At 53.5% G+C, this 17389-nt stretch overlaps 1 protein-coding gene across 1 annotated transcript in view; it reads right to left on the reverse strand.

Annotated features, from left to right (window-relative positions):
• Nucleotides 1-17389, reverse strand: part of TMCO4 (transmembrane and coiled-coil domains 4) — a gene marked incomplete at both ends in the record, with an annotated part of 61915 nt that overhangs the window by 3842 nt on the left and 40684 nt on the right. The window contains 2 exons of the mRNA XM_080692808.1: nt 2665-2782; nt 7789-7906. Coding sequence (XP_080548934.1) covers nt 2665-2782; nt 7789-7906 — 236 coding nt within the window. The remainder of the gene's footprint in view (nt 1-2664; nt 2783-7788; nt 7907-17389) is intronic.

A 17389-nucleotide genomic window follows, 5' to 3' on the forward strand; every position in this document is an offset into this window, starting at 1 on the left:
TTGGGGCGGGAAGCCTCCTGGCCTGGGATGGATGCCCGGAAGCCTCCCGGTTGGGCCCTGGGGTGGCAGAGTCCTCTCCTCCAAGCAGAAGCACCTGGAGGGCTCTGCTCCCTGGGAGATGGCCCCTGGGGACTCGGGAGGGTCTGGCCAGGCCAGGCCAGGTGTGTGGTCTGTGCTCTGAGCAGGGCGTGGCCAGCGCTGCCCAGGAGCCAAGGAAACTGCAGCCAGCTGCCTCCCTCCAGCGCGGGTCTCCAGGCAGCGCTGATGACTTCTAATTACCCCAGGAGGGAATCTGCTGTGCCGCGTTCCTAATGTGATAAAGAGCGATGGCAGGCAGGAGCGGGAGAGCTGCCAGACCCCGGCTCAGGGCGGGAAGGGAGACTGGGAGCTGCTGGCCCCACAGGCAAAGGACTAGCGGTGGTGGGAGGCCAGGAGGAGGGACCAGTACTAAGCGAGGGCCTACCGTGTGCCAGGCATGTTAGGCGGTTTCCACCACATTGAAGACTAGGCACGGGCACAGAGAGGTTAAGTACTTGTCTGAGGTCACAGAGCCAGTCAGGATTCTAAGCCAGGACTCCCCATGTTTTTGCCGCTGTACCACATTCAAGGCTTCTCAGGACAGAAATGATCTTGAAAGGGCCTTATGGAAATAAAAGGAGGATCTCAGGTTCAAGACCAGCCCCAGCAACTTTTAAAATAAAGCTTCAACACACTCTATTTTTTGCGTGGTACTGGGGATGGAACCCAAAGGCATTCTCCTTCCAAGCTACAACCCCAGCTTTTTGTGTTTGAAACAGGGTCTTGCTAGGTTGCTGAGAGTGTCACTAAATTGCCGAGGCTGGCCTTGAACCTGCGGTCCTCCTGTCTCAGCCTCTCAAGTACTGGGATTACAGGCATACGCCACCATTCCCAGGTTCCGTTGTTCTTTTTACCTTGTTCTTTAGGTAGACTTGGGATGGCAAGGCACCCCTCAGGGTCCAGGACGGGGGCAGCAAGTGTCAGCACCCAGTTTGTGGCTTTCTGGCCCGGCGACCCAGCTTTGCTAACTCACAGGGAAGCGACAGTGCAGCTGCGAACCTGCATCTGAGTCCAGGCTCTGGCTCAGGCCCGTTCTCCCAGGCCTCAGTTTCCCCTCCTGTTAGTTGGGGGTGCCTAGTATCTATGTGCAGGGTGTGAGGTTTGCGTCTCAAGCGTCAAGTGCACCAGGGATAAAGACGATCCCAGAGGAGCTGCTCCTGTCTGTCCTGTGAAGCCTGTCTCCCTGCTCCTCGCGTAGGTCCTGGCTGGCGTGTGGGGGCCCTGGGGTCTGGGAACTGGATGAACTGGCCTGGCAGCCTGGCGACAGGCCCAGGGGAGGCTCGGGGGACTCTGGGCAGGGATGTGGCCTGTGGCCTTCCGGGGCAGGAGTGCCTGGTAAAGGGATTTTTTTTCCCCAGTATTGGGGCTTAAACCCAGAGGTGCTCTACCATTGAGCTATACCCTTCACCATTTCACCCTTTTAATTTTTAATTAATTAATTAATTAATTAATTTTTGGTACAGGGGATTGAACCCAGGGCCATTTTACTTCTGTGCCACCCCCCCCAGCCCTTTTTATTTTTCATTTTGAAACAGTCTCACTAAATTGCTAAGGCTGGCCTTGAACTTGTGATTAATCTGTCTCAGCCTCCCAAGTACTAGGATCACAGTCATGTGCCACTAAGCCTGATCTATTTATTTATTTTTTTGCAATACTGCGGGTGTAACTCAGGGGCATTCTACTTCCGACCTACACGCCCAGCTCGCTCTATCTATCTATCTATCTATCTATCTATCTATCTATCTATCTATCTACTTTCTATCAATCCATCCATCCATCTACCTACTTACCTACTAGATTTTCCTACCTACTTACCTATCTCTCCCTCCTTCCCTTCCTCCCTCTCTCTCTTTCCTTCTTTTTCCTTCCTTCCTTCCTTCCTTCTTTCCTTCCTTCCTTCCTTCCTTCTGTAGTACTGGGGATGGAACCCAGGGGCCTTCTACCTCTGGGCTATTTTATATTTTATTTGGAAACAGGGTCTAAGTTGCTGAGAGCCTCACTAAGCAGCTGCGGCTGGCTTCGAACTTGTGTGAACCTCCTGTCTCAGCCTCCCAAGTACTGGGATTACAAGCACGCACCACCATGCTCGGCTCTGACTTTTTATTTTTATACCCTCAGCCTAATTTTATTCTTTATTTTGAAACAGGATCTCACTAAGTTGTAGAGGGTCTCACAAGTTGCTAAGGTTGGCCACGGACTTGCGATCCTCCTGTTTCAGCCTCAAGTACTGAGATTACACGCGTGCATCAGCATGCCTTGCTCTTATTTTTTTTTAAATTTTGAGACAAGGTCTTGCTAAATTGCCCAGGCTGACCTTGAAATTGCCATCCTCCTGCCTCAGCCTCCCAGGTAGCTGGGATTACAATTGTGCTCTGCTGAGCCCAGGGAGTTAGGAATTTTTCTAAACCTTGATTTCCAAGTCTGCAAAGGGGGCACAGCAGTGCCTGCTAGGCAGGCTGTGAGCCTTGGTGTAGGGCTGGGACAGCGCCCACAGGAGGGCTGCCTGGTCGGTAGCCTGCCCAGGGCGGAGCCGGCTGGGGTGACCAGGCTCCTTCTCACGCACAGGTGAAGGCGGGCGGTACTCACCACGGCGGACAAATCCACGTTCTCCATCCTCCGGTCCTGCAGCAGCACGGGCCGCAGGCCAGCGACGTGGAGCTGCACGGAGGACGTGCGATACACGAAGCTGAGCAGCCAGTCTCCCCTGCGGGCAGGCAGGGTGAGCATCAGCTGGGGGCCGGGTGGGGCTTCCACCCCCAGGAAGCCAGGCCTGACTCCCCCTGCCCAGCCTGCCCACCCAACCCGAGGCAGCAGCAGCCACACCCAGAGCGGCCCTGGGCGGCACGGTGCCCAGGGCGCTGTGAGGACTGTCTGGCCTGGAGTCTGCCGGGTCCCCAGAGCCAAGAACAGTGTCTGGCAGGCAAAAGGCAGCCGTCTGTTGGCTGAACACCTAATTACTTTTTGAGGAGCTGGGGATGGAATCTTGGGCCTTAGGCATGCAGGAGGTGTACCCCATCCCTGACTGACTGTGAAGCGTTCTGCTGGGAGAGATGGCTGGCCAGGGTCCTCTTGGGAGGGGCACTCTGCGGCCTGGCTGGCCGGGGTCCTCTTGGGAGGGGCACTCTGCAGTCTGGGTGGCCCAAGTCTTCATGTGTGAGCTGCAGGGACCTGCGTTTCCTTCCAGGGACAGCCGAGGCTGCAGGAGGTGGGGGGCAGTGGGCAGGGGACAGCCATGGGACTCTCCTCCATTTTCACGGTTGCTATGAAGCCCTCTGCCTGCACCTCCCTAGCCGAACACACCCCTGCACTGTCCAGAGAGAGACAGGGTGACTCTGCCGCCCCTCTCTGGGGGGCAACTGGCTGCCATGGAGGCTTGGTCTCAGTGTCCCTCTCCAACTGCGACCCTTGTCCTGGGGGAAACCTGGCCACCCAAGTGCCCTCGGGCTTCCCTGCACCCAGATCCCACAGAGGCAGAGATCGCCTGGTTGTCTCCTGCTGAGGTCGCTTTCCACCAGGTTGCCTGGATCTTTATTATTTTTGGAAACTTGAAAGAAGGCCCCTCCCTCACTGCGAGGGTGGCGGAGAGGCAGGAGGCCTGAGGCGGTCCTGCCTGTGTGACTGTGTTGGTGGCCGCAGGCAAGTCCTTCCAGCTGGGGCCACGGGTCTGGTGCTCTCCCGTCCCCCCAATCCCCCCAATCTCTGGGGTCTCTATGTGGTGCATGTGGGGACCAGTCCGGGAGACCCCAGGGTGGTCTCTCATCCCTGTGCTACAAGGAGTCCCATGAGGACCAGGATGCAGTCCCCGCACAGAAGAATGACTAGCTGGTGGCCCCCGGCAAGTCACACCGCCTCCCGCTTCTTTTCCTCAGGATGGAGGGGGGGCAGTGCAACTCATCCTAGGAGGTCATGAAAGGCCCCCCAAGAAAGTGCCTGGAGCTGGCCATGGTGCGTATGCTTGTAATCCCAGTACTTGGAGGCTGAAACGGAGGATCACAGGTTCCTAGCCAGGCTCAGCTACTTAGTGAGGCCCTCTGCAACTTAGTGATACCTTATTTCAAAAAATAGGGCTGGGAAGCCGGGCGTGGTGGCACACGCTTGTAATCCCTGCACTTGGGAGGCAGAGACAGGAGGATTACGCAGATTCTAAACCAGCCGCGCTGGCTTAAGAAACCCTGTTTCCCAATAAAAAATATAAAATAGGTCTGGGAGTGTAGCCCGGAGGTAGAACAGCTTCCAGGAACCCCAGTACCAACAACAACAAAACAAAACAAACAAACAAACAAACAAAAAATAGGGCTGGGGTATAGCTCGGAGGTAGGATGTCCCTGGGTTCCATCCGCAGTACTGCACAGAGCTATATAAACCCCACGCATATTAGTGTTCTCATCAAGCAGCTGGCCTGAGTCCCCCCCTCCACTGCTCCCCCAAGTTCAAGTTCACGGCACCTACAGGACCTTGAGCAGCCAGGAGTGGGAAGAGCCCGTTGGTGCTTCACTGAACCAACACAGTCCTGGTTTCCATCCACGCCCCTCCCTCCCTCTCTCCTCTCTCTGTGGAGACAGGGCCTAGGGTCTCATAAAATAATTGGAAGCCGAGCTTATTAGCCTCAGGTTCTCAGTGGAACAGATGGTTTAATAAGATCATGTTGCTTTCGTACTGCACACATGCAATTTTAATGCTTTCCCTTTGATATTTATGAAAAACACCAAAAAATAAAAAAATAAAAAAGGGTGACGTGACGTGAAGATGTCCAGTAATAGTATTATCACTGCCGTCATTAATTGGGCACCTACTAGGTGTGGCTTTTTCCCTCCAGAGTCTTCCTGGAACCCCAGCACTGAAGGGACCATTATTCCCATGTTACAGGGGGGATATTGAGAGTCAGAAAGTTGTCTAAAACCATCCAAAAGGCGAATGGCAGAGCCACAATTTTAACCCAGTGCTGCCTGACAGCAAGGTCTTTGTCTCCTTCCTCCTCTGCTTCCTCCTTTCCCTTCTCCTTCCTCTTCTTCCTCACTAGGGATTGAGCCCAGAGGCATTCTACCTTTGAGCTACAACTTCAGCCCTGTTTCATTATTATTATTATTTTTGTGGTACTGGGGATGGAATCCAGGGGCTTCTACCTCCAGGCTACACTCCCAGACACACACACACATATATATATATATATTTTTTTTTTTTTTTTTGTGGGTCTGGGGATGGAACCCAGGGGCATTTGACCTCCGAGCTACACCCCCGGCCCTATTTTTGATTCTTTATTTTGAAACTGGGTCTCAATGAGTTGCAGAGGGCCTCACTAAGTAGCTGAGGCTGTCCGTGAACCGCAATCCTCCAGGTCTCAGCCTCCCAAATGCTGGGATTACAAGTGTGCACCTACCACGCCTGGCTTTTTTTTTTTTGGTGGTACTGGGGTTCCTGGAAGCCCTTCTACCTCCGGGCTCCCAGACCTATTTTTAAATTTTATTAGAAACAAGATCTCATTAAGTTGCTGAGAGCCTCACTCAGTAGCTAAGGCTGACTTTGAACCTGTGCGGTCCTCCTGTCTCAGCCTCCCAAGTGCTGGGATTACAAGTGTGCGCCACCACGCCCGGCTTTTATTTTAATTCTGAAACAGGATTTTGCTAGGTTGATAGAGTCTCACTACTTTCAGAGGTTGTCCTTGAACCTGCGATCCTCCTATCTCAGCCTCCCAAGTGCTGGGATAACAAGTGTGCACCACTACATCTGGCCTTTTTCTTCCTTTAAAAACTAGCATGTGCTGGGCGTGGTGCACGCTCATAATCCCCGTGCTTGGGAGGCTGAGACAGGAGGATCGCACAGGTTCGAAGCCATCCTCAGCTACTTAATGAGGCTCTCAGCAACTTAGTGAAACCCTGTTTCCAAATAAAATGTAAAATAGGTCTGGGAGTATAGCCTGGAGGTAGAAAAGCCTCTGGGTTCCACTCCCAGTACCACCAAAAAAAATAAAAATAAAAATAAAAAAATAAACTCTCGTGTGTGTGTGTGTGTGTGTGTGTGTGTGTGTGTGTGTTACTGGGGATTGAACCCAGGGCCATTCTACTGGCTATATATCCAGACCTATTTGATTATTTTATCTTGAAACAGGATCTTGCTAGGTTACTGAGGGTCTTGCTAAATTGCTGAGGCTGTCCTCAAACCTGTGATCCTCCTGTCTCAGCCTCCCAAGTACTGGGATTACAGGTGTGCGCCACCACGCCTGCCTTACCCTATTGCATTTTTGGTTTTTTAAAATAGCACCGGTTTCCCTGTGCATTCTTTCCTTCAGAGGTGACCTTCTCCCATTGTGTGTGGCCTTTGTATCTCAGGCTGATGAAAGGCCTCAGGAAGTTTGCTGGATTTTTTTTATTTTTTTAAGCTGGGTTCTTATGTTGCCCAGGCAGGCCTTGAACTCCTGACTCCAGTGGGCCTCCCTCCTCAGCTGGGACCTCGGTGCTGTCAGTACACCTGGCTCTGCTGGAGCTCTCCAGTTTCCTCTAACTGCAGGCTGGAACCTTCTCCTCCTCCGTTCTGCAACAAACCCCTTCCGCCTGGTAACCCAGTGCTTTCCTGATCCTCTCTGCCTTGCCTGTCAAATGATGTCCCTTGTCTGTTCCTCTGGCTTCAGCTGCCACCAGGAGCCGTCCTCACCCTGGCTCTGATCTGGGTTCCCCAGGTGTGAGCTGTCCAGGTGCCTGCTGCAAAACTCAGGCTCTCTCTCCAGAGGAATTAGCCGGCCGCATCCCCAGCAAGTCCTTCTTGGTATCGTGTGCACACATGCGCGGTGCTAGGGATCGAACCTACGGCCTCATGCATGCTAGGCAGTACTCTACCTCTGGGCTATATCCTCAGCCCTTTATAAAATGTTATTTTGAGACAGGGTCTTGCTAAGTTGCCAAGGCTGGTCTCGAACCTGGGATCCTCCTGCCTCAGCTTCCTGAGTAACTGAGATGATAGATGTGTGCTACTGAGCCCGATTCTCCCTTGTATTTTATTTTTTCGGTACTAGAGATTGAACCCAGGGGTAGTCCACCTTCAAGCTATACCCTTGACCCTTTTTATTTTGAAACAGAGTCTCACTAAGTTGCTGGGGGTCGTGCTAAGTTGCGGAGGCTGCCTTGAACCTGTGATCCTCCTGTCTCGGCCTCCCAAGTACTAGGATTACAGGTGTGGGCCAGGACGCCTGGCAGGGTCCGCCTCTTGCCAGAGGGTCTGTCACACCATCGAGGCACGGGCTGCCCTTGTGTCAGCCTTCTGACCCACTGCCCTGCCCCTGCTCTGGAACAATACCCTGAAAACTCCACCTAGACCCTCCTACCACCTCCCAGCACCACCAACAGACACGCGGGCTTCTGGGTCTCATTCTGAGCCCTCCCGTTATTGGGGGAGCCCTCTTCTGTTTCCCAGTCTCATGCCCCACTCTCCGGTGTCCCCTTTCCCCAGCCGAGCCACCTGCCTCTCCTGCCAACCTGTGAGTGGGCTCGGGCCTGATCCGGGGTCATCCTATCTTCGCAAAGGCTTCCTCTGTTGTCAGACACCCTATGGGGATGCCCAGGTCAGAACACCCGGCCTGGGCCTTGCTCCTCACGGAGCCAGTGCCTGACCGGCTCCTGCCATCTTCCAGGATAGGGATCAGGCCTGAAACACAGGGCCCAGGCACGCTAGGAGCCTGGGAAGCACTGGCGCCTCCCAAGGCACAAAGCGTGCACTGACCTGCAGTAGCCGTTGATAATCCTCCCGGACACCACCTTCCGGAAAGGCTCCCAGTACTTGGGGTCTCCTCCCACGGGCGCACCCAGCAGGACCGCGTCCTCGACGATGCCTTGGCAATCTGGAGAGAGACCCGGAAGAGGCCATTGGTGTCCCTGGCCACAGTCCGTGCTAGAAGGGACTCCCCAACAGCACTGAAGACAAATGTCACACACACACGCAGCACGCCGACACTCACACACACGTGCACTGGTTCCCATACATACAGACCCACGCAGACACAGTCGCAGGGTCAGCTTACTGGGCTGCAGGCCCTGGAACAAGCCCTCCAGCACCTGCTGTCTTCTTGCAAAGCACTGGTGTCACCATTTAGAGTCGAGGACCCACGGCCTTTGCAAGATCACACAGCTAGCAAGTGACAGGGCTCGGGCTGAAGCCCAGTCCCTTTCCGCCCTCCGTGAAGCTCATACCCGCCCTGGACGGGGCTGGGCCGTCCTCCTGGGCAGAGGCTAATGGGCCTGCCTCATCACAGGTCAGGTGGGGCCACTGCCAGCTTCCTCTGCAGCAGGTTCCTGGGGGGCCGGCTTGGCAGGAGGACAGTGGAGAGGGGATGGGGCGCTCGTCAGCCACAGTGCTAGTGTCTCGGGGATGATCTGGCCAGCACCATCTGTGTCCTCCGCAGCCAGAAAAGCAGCCTTGCTGGGCTTTGGGTGTGCATGGGAAGCCGGCGGTCCGCAGAGGGGCGTGTGGATCACTCTCTGAGAAGCGCTTGTGAAACAGAGGTGCGCTACGCCCTCACCCCGAAAGTCCCTGTCTTCTGCTTTTTCCTGTCATGCATCATTTATGTTCTGTCTCCTCCTCTGAGGTCCAGTGAGGGCAGACACCGCAGCCGCCTTATCACGGCTATGTGGTGGGGCCTAGGACTACACCTCCAACGTGGATGAGCTGGGCGTGGTGGTGTTCCAGGAGTTGGGGGGGGGCTGAAACAGGAGGACCGCAAGTTCGAGGCCAGCCTCAGCAACTTAATGAGACCCTGTTTTATTTATTTCATTTTTGTGGTACTGAGGATTGAACCCAGAGGCATTCTACTTCTGAGCTACACCTCCAGGCCTATTTTTTGTTCTTTATTTTGAAACAGGGTCCCATTGAGTTGCAGAGGGCCTAAGTATTAGCTGAGGCTGTCCTTGAACCGTGATCCTCCTGTCTCAGCCTCCCAAATGCTGGGATTACAAGCATGTACCACCACGCCCGACTGAGACCCTGCTTTAAATTAAAGAATAAAAAAGGGCTGGGGTGTGTAGCTCGGTGTAGCTTAGGATGCCCCTAAATTCAACCCCCAGCACAAAAAAAAAAAAAAAAAAAAAAAAAGGCCTGGGTGGTGAATGAGGTCCTAAATTTCTGACTCCAGCAAAGCCAGCTCAGCCGCTTTGAGCTGTGTGAGTCGGGCTGAGTCACTTAGCTTGTCTGAGCCTATTTGAGGACAGTGGCGGTGCTGCTGGGCTCGTGGGTCTTGAGGATTAAGCCACCGTGCAGGAGAACCGGCCAGGTGCGCATGCGCAGCGCAGCGGGGCTGGGCCAGCCCTGCCCGCCTCCCCCGGGGCGCAGAGAATAAATCTGGGACCACCCCGTGACACAGAACTCCGGGGTCCCTCGGGCCATTCTCTCTGCTGTTGCAGTAACCGCACACACGCAGTCACGAGCGGTTCTTGTTGCTCCCAGAGCGCCAAACGGTGCAGACCCAGGGCCGCCATTGGGCCGGCAGCTCTCTCGGGACCGCCGCGCTGGTGTCCTGCTTCCCTGGGGAGCCGGTCAGCGCGGGAGGGCTGCGCCCCCGTGTGGCCATAACTGGCGACAGCAGCACTCCCAACCAAGTGCTGAGACCAGAGAGGAGCAAAGTCGCCTGTGACCTTGAACAGAGGCCAGAAATTGAATCTCATCAAACAGCCCAGAGCGCAGGCCAGGCGAGCCAAGCCGGCAGCGCACCTTCTCACCTCTGCGGCCTGCGAAACCCCGCCCCACGCCCAGCCCATTTTTGTTCTTGAAACAGGGTCTTGCTAAGTTGTGGAGGGTCTCGCTAAATTGCTGAGGCTATCCTCGGACCTGCCATCTTCCTCTCTCGGCCTCCCAGGTACTGGCATTACAGGCGTGCATCACTGTGCCCAGCTTGGACGCACTGTGTTTTGAAGAGGATTTGCCTACTGTGTGCTCGCAAACTCAGAAAGAAGCTCCGTGATGGCCCCTGGGTAACGCGAGGTGTCAGCTGAGGGAGGTGGGTAAGAGCAGCCCCAGGGAGGCTGGTGGGCGGGAGCCAGAGCCGCACCCACTGCCTGACTGTCCCGGGAATGGGAACGTGCAGGGGGAACCCGTGTTAGGAAAAACAAGTGGCTGTGGGTGTAGCTCAGCGCACAGCGCTTGCTGGTGTGCACCAGGCCCTGGGTTCCAGTCCCAGCAACACAAAAACAAGATAAAAACAAAACAAACAGACAAAACTACTGGCTGCTGTAGGAGCTAGAGTAGCTTCTGGAAAGAAAGAAAGAAAGAAAGAAAGAAAGAAAGAAAGAAAGAAAGAAAGAACTATTTGCTGGGTGTGGTGGTGTACATCTGTACTTCTTGTATTTGGGAGGCAGAGATAGGAGGATCACAGGTTCAAGGACAGCCTCAGCCACTTTGCAAGATCCCCTTTCAAAATAAAAAATAAGAAAGGACTGGGAGTGTGGCTTGGAGGGAATGCCCTTGGGTTAAATCCTCAGTACCAGAAATAAAAAAATAAAATTCCACTGTTTCATCCCAAACCTTGTAACCCAAGCTATCCCAGCTTTCCAGGCAACTAGTAAATGAAACCCTCATTCAGAGACCCTTTCAGCACCGGCCCCTTCCACGGAGCAGACGCGCTCTGGATGATGACATGGATTCGGTGTAGAAGAATCTCCCCCCTTTTTTTTTTTTGTTTCAACAAAAGGAGCTGAAATTTAACCTTCAATAGTAACTAATATGAGAAGCCCCAACCGTACTTTCGCTACAGGGACAGGGCGTTTGCTGAATACATTTGGGTTCCTTTACTGCCCCCACCACTTTTCTCCTTGTGAATATTAGAGGAATTAAACAGAGCCCCCCCCCCAGCTTTATAAATATTCAGGTTTTTATATAAGAGGGCGGGACCAACAAGTTCAGAAGTAAAGACGCACACGGCTGTTATGCGTGGATTCTCACTTCTTAACACCGTTCTCTGGATCTCATTACTATTCTGCTGTACCTCCGGAGCAGGCAGCCTCCCTCCCATTAGAACCTTCAGCATTCCACTAAGGAGGCGCCGAACCTCCAACAGTTAAAAAAGAGAAGTGTCCAGGTCGTCTACCTCCTCCACGCTCAGGACAGGTGTCCTTCACACGGCACTGAAACACTTCTTTTTTTTTTTTTGTGGTACTGGGGTTCCTGGAAGCCCTTCTACCTTGGGGCTACACTCCCAGACCTATTTTTACATTTTCATTTTGGAAACAGGGTCTCCTAAGCCAGCGCGTGGCTGGCTTCGAACCTGCGCGATCCTCCTGTCTCCGCCTCCCAGGCGCGGGGATTACAAGCGTGCGCCACCACGCCCGGCTGAAACACTTCTTTCTGACACTTTATTTCCTTTGACTTCCTTTTGCTTTTCCCGGCACTGAGGGTTGAACCCAGGGACGCTCTACTGTTGAGCTACACTCGCTGCCTTTTTGAGGAAATTTTACTTTTTGTGGTACTAGGGGTTGAACCCAGGGGTATTTTTACCTCTGAGCAACACCCTCAGACCTTTTTATTTTTTGTTTTGAGACAGGAATTTGCTAAGTATCCAAGGGTCTTGCTAAATTGCTGACTCTGGCTTTAAACCTGTGATCTTCCTGACTGCTTCCTAAAACTGGGATCAAATGTGTGGACTATTATACCCAGTTCTTTTTAAAAAATTTGCGACAAATTCCCACTAAATTGCTCAGGCTGCCCTTGAACCGGCATTTCACGGTCTCAGCCTCTGCAGTGGCTGGGATTACAGTGTATGCACCACCATTCCTGGCTTTTACCTCTTTAAGTCTTTAAAACAGAAGCCCAAATGATCCATTTATAATGTAAGTCACAGGCGCGAGATAGCTTTTTAAGTTGAAGTAGGAACCCAGAGCATTCTACCTCTGAGCTATACTCCCAGCCCTATTTAACTGTTTTTATTTTAAAACAAGATTTTGCTAAACTGCCAACACTGACCCGAACCTGGGATCCTCTTGCCTCAGCCTCCCAAGTACTAAGATTATAGCTGGGCACCAACTTGCCTGGCATGAGGATTTTTTTTGTGTGTGTTTGATACTGGGAATGAATCCAGGGTTACTCTACCTCTGAGCTACACCCTCAGTCATTATTATTATTATTATTATTATTATTATTATTATTATTAGTGTTACTGGGGGTGGAGCCCAGGGGCTTTTCTACCCCCAGGCTATATTCCCAGACCTATTTTATACTTTATTTGGAAACAAGGTCTAAGTTGCTGAGAGCCTCACTCAGTAGCTGAGGCTGGCTTTGAACCTGTGCGATCCTCCTGTCTCAGCCTCCCAAGCGCTGCCAATTACAAGCGTGCACCTCCACGCCCGGCCGCATTTTATTATTGATTGATTGATAGCCAGGTACTAGGGATTGAACCCAGGGTCATTCTACTTCTGAGCTACCCCCTCAGCCCTATTTTTTTTTTTTTTTGAAACAGGGTCTCAGTAAATTGTAGAGGGCCTCACTAATTATCTGAGGCTGGCTGCAAACCTGCGATCCTCCTGTCTCAGCCTCCCAAGTTCTGGGATTACAGGCATGTGCCGCCACACCGGGCATTAAATAGAGATTTTGTAAAGCCAAATATTCTTGAGATGTACCAAGTGGAGCCAGCTCTTTAAAGAGTCCTATAACGCTAACTCTGGAATCCAGTAACTCTGGAGACTGAGGCAGGAGGATCGCAGGTTCGAGGCTAGCCTAGGTGACTTAACGAGACGAGACCCTGTTTTAAAATGAAAATAAAAAGCGCTGGGAGTGTAGCTCAGTGGTAGAGCACTCCTGGGTTCAATCACTAGTATTGAACAATTTTAAAAGCAGCCTATGGAGAGCTGTTTGGCAGGGCGAGGGCGCTCTGCCCGGGGGATGGCTGCTGCCGGCCTGGCCTTGTTAGTCGGCCCTGTGCCTACCACAGCCTTTTTAAGTCGAGGCAAACTGTGCAGAGCTTGCCAGGCGTGCACAGCCCTGCACGAGGAGCCTCCACCGGCTGGCCAGGCAGCGGCACGCACGCCCACAGGCCTGTCACGTCGTCGGTAATGAGATTCCCCCGCCTGCAAAGAGCAAAGCATCTCCAGTTCAAGAAGCGAAATGCACGGATTTCCCCCTCCTGGCAGGGGTTCGTGTGTGCAGCGAGCGATAAGGTGTGGGAACCGGAGGAGGAAATTATCTCCCAGCGGCGGCTGCGGGCCCACGAACAGACCTGAGGGAAGGATGCGGGCCGCGGCGACCACAAAGGGAACCCGCCGCGGCTACACGCGCACGCCCGCCACCAACGCCCAGCCAAGCAAGGAAAGGCAGAGAGACCCAGAAAGGAGAAAGGCTTTGACTGTCCCCCGCCCCCCAGGGAAAGGAGGCTTCACCAGGAGAAACTGCCTCGCAGAGCCCGAGCGGGCGCATTATCAGGACTCGGGAGGAATTCTTTAAGGGTCCGCTAAGCTCCATTTCTCCTCTTCCATCCCCACCTCTTTCATTTGGACAGGCAAAGTGATAAGCCTGGTACTGCACCCTGGGACCTGGAAATTAATCTGTTCTGCCTGACTCCTCGCCCCCCACCCTGGGGGTGGAAGGATGCTTGTCCCAGGATAAAGCAACCGGTGGATGCGATTCCATGGGAGGGAAATGAGTCACATCAAATGCGGTGCCTGTTGTCACGGAGATGAAAGGGCCGGCTGACCGGCGACAGCCCGCTCTGCACCGCAGCTGGCTCCCGGTGACAGCCCAGGCCTGGTCTGCTGCCAAGTGGGAGCTGTGTAGACGGGCCCGGGAGCCCACTGAGGGACCCTGCTTTGGCTCCGTGTTGCAGACCCTGAGGGCCACACTGAGACGTTAAGAGCGTGAACTCTGGTCCAGCCCCTCTGTGGCTGAGCTGGGATGGGCGGGGCGGGTGGCTTTCCATTTCTTCATCTGGAAGGAACCCCAGAAATTCCTAGCTGCAGAGCTTTTGGGACAGTTCCATGAGAGGATGTCTGGATCACTAGGGAAGTATTGATTTTTTTCTTTTCTCTGTTGGTGCGTAATACATGTTTATCCAGTAAAGTGAAAACCAGAAGGAAAATCTGGTGGCGTGGACATTTCTCAGGACGTAGGAATAGCAGCCGGGTTCGGCACAAGCTCTCAATGAAAGGCCGTCAGTAGACCGTCCCCAGCAAGCATCTTCCAGAGGCTGGGCAGGTGCGGATGCAGCTGCCTGGCCATTTCTCTGTGAAGTGCCCCTCCAAAACTGCCACAAGGTGGCGCTGGAGGGAGCATCCTCCAGGGCTCGCTGACCACACTCGAGAGCACCACTCTCCTTGGGTGTCCGAGAAGGAGCCAGGGCCTGGCAGCTGTGTGCTCTGGTGATGTGTGCCCCGAGAAAAGAGCAGAGGTGACTGTCATACTCACTAGCTCAGAGGCATCGGGGACTGAGTCTTGGAAAAATCCACTTGGAGAGAGGAAGAAAGCAACGTGTCTTTACTGATGGCTCACTGGGTACCATCTGCCTCACTGAAAGGCCGGCTTTGCAGGAAAGCGGGCGCTATATGTGAACTGTTATTTTCTTTTTGGTACTGAGGATTGAGCCCAAGAGCATTACACCTCTGAATTACACCTCCAGCTCTATTTTATTTTGAAACCCTGAGTTGCTGAGCCTGGCCGCAAACCTGTGATCCTCCGGTCTCGGCCTCCCCAGCTCTGGGATCACACGCTGGCTCATTCCTGGCATTCATTCTCAGCTCTCTGCCACATTGCCTTGTATCCTGAAGACAGGAGGAAACGTGACCAAATGGAGCCAGCCCGCGGGTGGGGAAGGGAGGGGAGCCAGGGGCGACAGAACTGAGAGGCCCGGGCGCCCAGCCGGAGCAGGCCCTGCGGACTCTCATTTGCTGAGTAAATACACTCTAGGGCGTGCTGGCTTAGCTCCCGAGGTCTTCCCAACAGCAAGAACAAAGGCCCCGGGCAGAGACAATATGCAATGCCTTGAATTAATTCCCTCCAAGTCTTTTGGAACGAAAAGGAGAATAAATGCATAAATAATGGGAGCAGCAATTGATTTCTTGGCTCATGTGACTGTTGCCCGGCTGCGCCAGCTATTATGAGGCAGTTGGAATTGAGTTCTCTTTCCAAATGCTTAATCTTTGAAATCTTTTAAAAGCAAAGACACTGAAAAGATGTGCAGTCCATTGTGCTGTGGGCCGGGGGTCTCTCAGAGAGCACTCAGATGGCAGCTCTCGCTGGCAGCAGGTGCCGCCTCACCTGCAGGGGCCAGAGAGCCCATCACTCTCAGAGCGAGCTCCTGCTCTGGGCTGGGAGAGCACGAGGGACACGCTGGACCGTGGCTGGAGGGGTGTGCTTGTCTCTGGGAATTCTGGCTATGATAATTTCTGCTCCAAAGCACAGCCATTTAGCAGGTGCACATCCAGTCTTGGTTGAGTGGCGGGAGCATCGTACCCAGGGTGCACGTGCTGGCGGATTGTGCCTGCGGGCAGTCGGGACCAGAACAGCCTGTGTGCGGCCAGGTCACTGGGAGGCTCGGACATGCGGTCAACCAGCTGGTCCTGATCTTGCAGGCTGTGAGGTCCTCATGCTCAATCCCACCCCCACTGCAAAGCCTCGGGCAGGTCCGCAGCACGCTTCCCATGCACGTGTGGGGATGTGCACAATCTTTCCCTTTGAGAGTCACCCCCAGTGCCTGAGGGGGTTGGCTCTGGGACCCCGGTATAACCAAGGTATAACCAAGATTCAGGGTGTATGAGTCCCTTACGTCAAGGGGAGCAACATTCACATGTAGCTGACACACTGCAAGTCGTTTCTAGATCCTTCCAGTACAGTGTAAAGAGTGTCACGCTATATTGTTTAGGGAATGAAAAAGCCTGGACGTGTTAGTACTAACACAGGTTTTTTTTTTTTGTTCTCTCCAATGTTTTTAGTTTGCTGCTACTTGGATCCCAGGATTCGGATTGGATACAAAGGGCCGACCACCTAGTGAGCGTGTGCACATCTGTGTGTGGACCCTGGCCTTTCTGCAAGAAGCATCTTTCCCAGATGTTCCCGGATCTGTCTCCCTCTGTGAAGCGCCTGGGCGCTGACACTTGTGGGTGACATACTGGGCGCTGCCTGCTGCGTGGAGACCCCATGGCGGAGCTCCTGGGGCCATCACTCCCTGGTGCTCACTCCAGGTCACCAGGGGCTGCCCACGCTGCCCTTCCTGGAGGCTGCTACATCCCAAACCACAGGGCGGCTCCGAAGAGGCACAGCAGGGGAAGAAAGAAAAGTTCCCATTTTTCTGACAAAGAAACTGAGGCTCGGGGGACAGTGCTGTCTTGGCCAACCCCTTAGCTGAAACTTCACCAGAGGCTGGAATCTCACCAAGGCCTTCTGGCTGTCACTGAGAGGAGATTTCTAACAAGTGAATTTCAGGAAATGGAACTTGCTGCTTAGTGTTATCTTTGTGGAGCCCTGAGAACCCACAGAATAAGATGCTGTGGTTAAGTGGGGAGTGGTGGCGCACGTCTTGGGAGGCTGAGAAAGGAGGGTCACAGGTTCAAGGCCAGCCTCAATAACTCAGCGAGGTCCCTCAGCAATTCAAACACTGTTTCAAAATAAAATAGGGCTGGGGTGGAGCTGAGAGGTAGATTGGCCCTGGGTTCAATCCTCAGTACCAAAAGGAGGGAAGGAAGGAAGGAAGGAAGGAAGGAAGGAAGGAAGGAAGGAAGGAAGGAAGGAAGTGCTGTGGTCATCACCAGTGCAGCCCCCAAATGGCTCCAATCTACCTTCTGAGTGGGTGGTAGGCACACATTCACAGGCCCCTCCTTGATGCTAGCAATGTCCATAGTCCTTGCTTTGGTCAATGAAATGTGAGTAAAAGTGACATGTAAAAGGAGTTTTGAGAACCAGGGAAAAACTCACATTCTCTGACTCCTAACAAAGGTGGCACCCCCTTGGCCTGGCAGTCAGGGTGACTATGCTCAGCACCCTGTGTGGACCCACAGTAGACAGGCAGCATGAGTGAGAAATGAACCTCTAAGACTTGGGGGATGCTTGTCACCACAGCACAATCTTGCCTATCCTGACTGACACACCACAAAGACCTGCAATGGTGGGCTTTGAGTTTAATTCACTCACAGAGCACACACTCTCTCTTGGCCTTATCCCAGGTATAGGAGGTGTGGAAGTCATCAGACAGATCCCTACCCTCAGTCGACACCTATTTGAAAGGAAGCTGATCAGAGGGAGCCTGAGGGAAGAGCAGGCCAGTCTGTGAGTGGTGGCAAGGTCCCAGAACAGCAACCCCCATGCTTGCAGAAGCACCCCAAAGGGAGATAAAATGTGAAGATAGTTAAATGTTTTTTTT

The sequence above is a fragment of the Muscardinus avellanarius genome, assembly GCF_963383645.1.
Source record: "Muscardinus avellanarius genome assembly, chromosome: 3".
NCBI classification, from domain to species: domain Eukaryota; kingdom Metazoa; phylum Chordata; class Mammalia; order Rodentia; family Gliridae; genus Muscardinus; species Muscardinus avellanarius.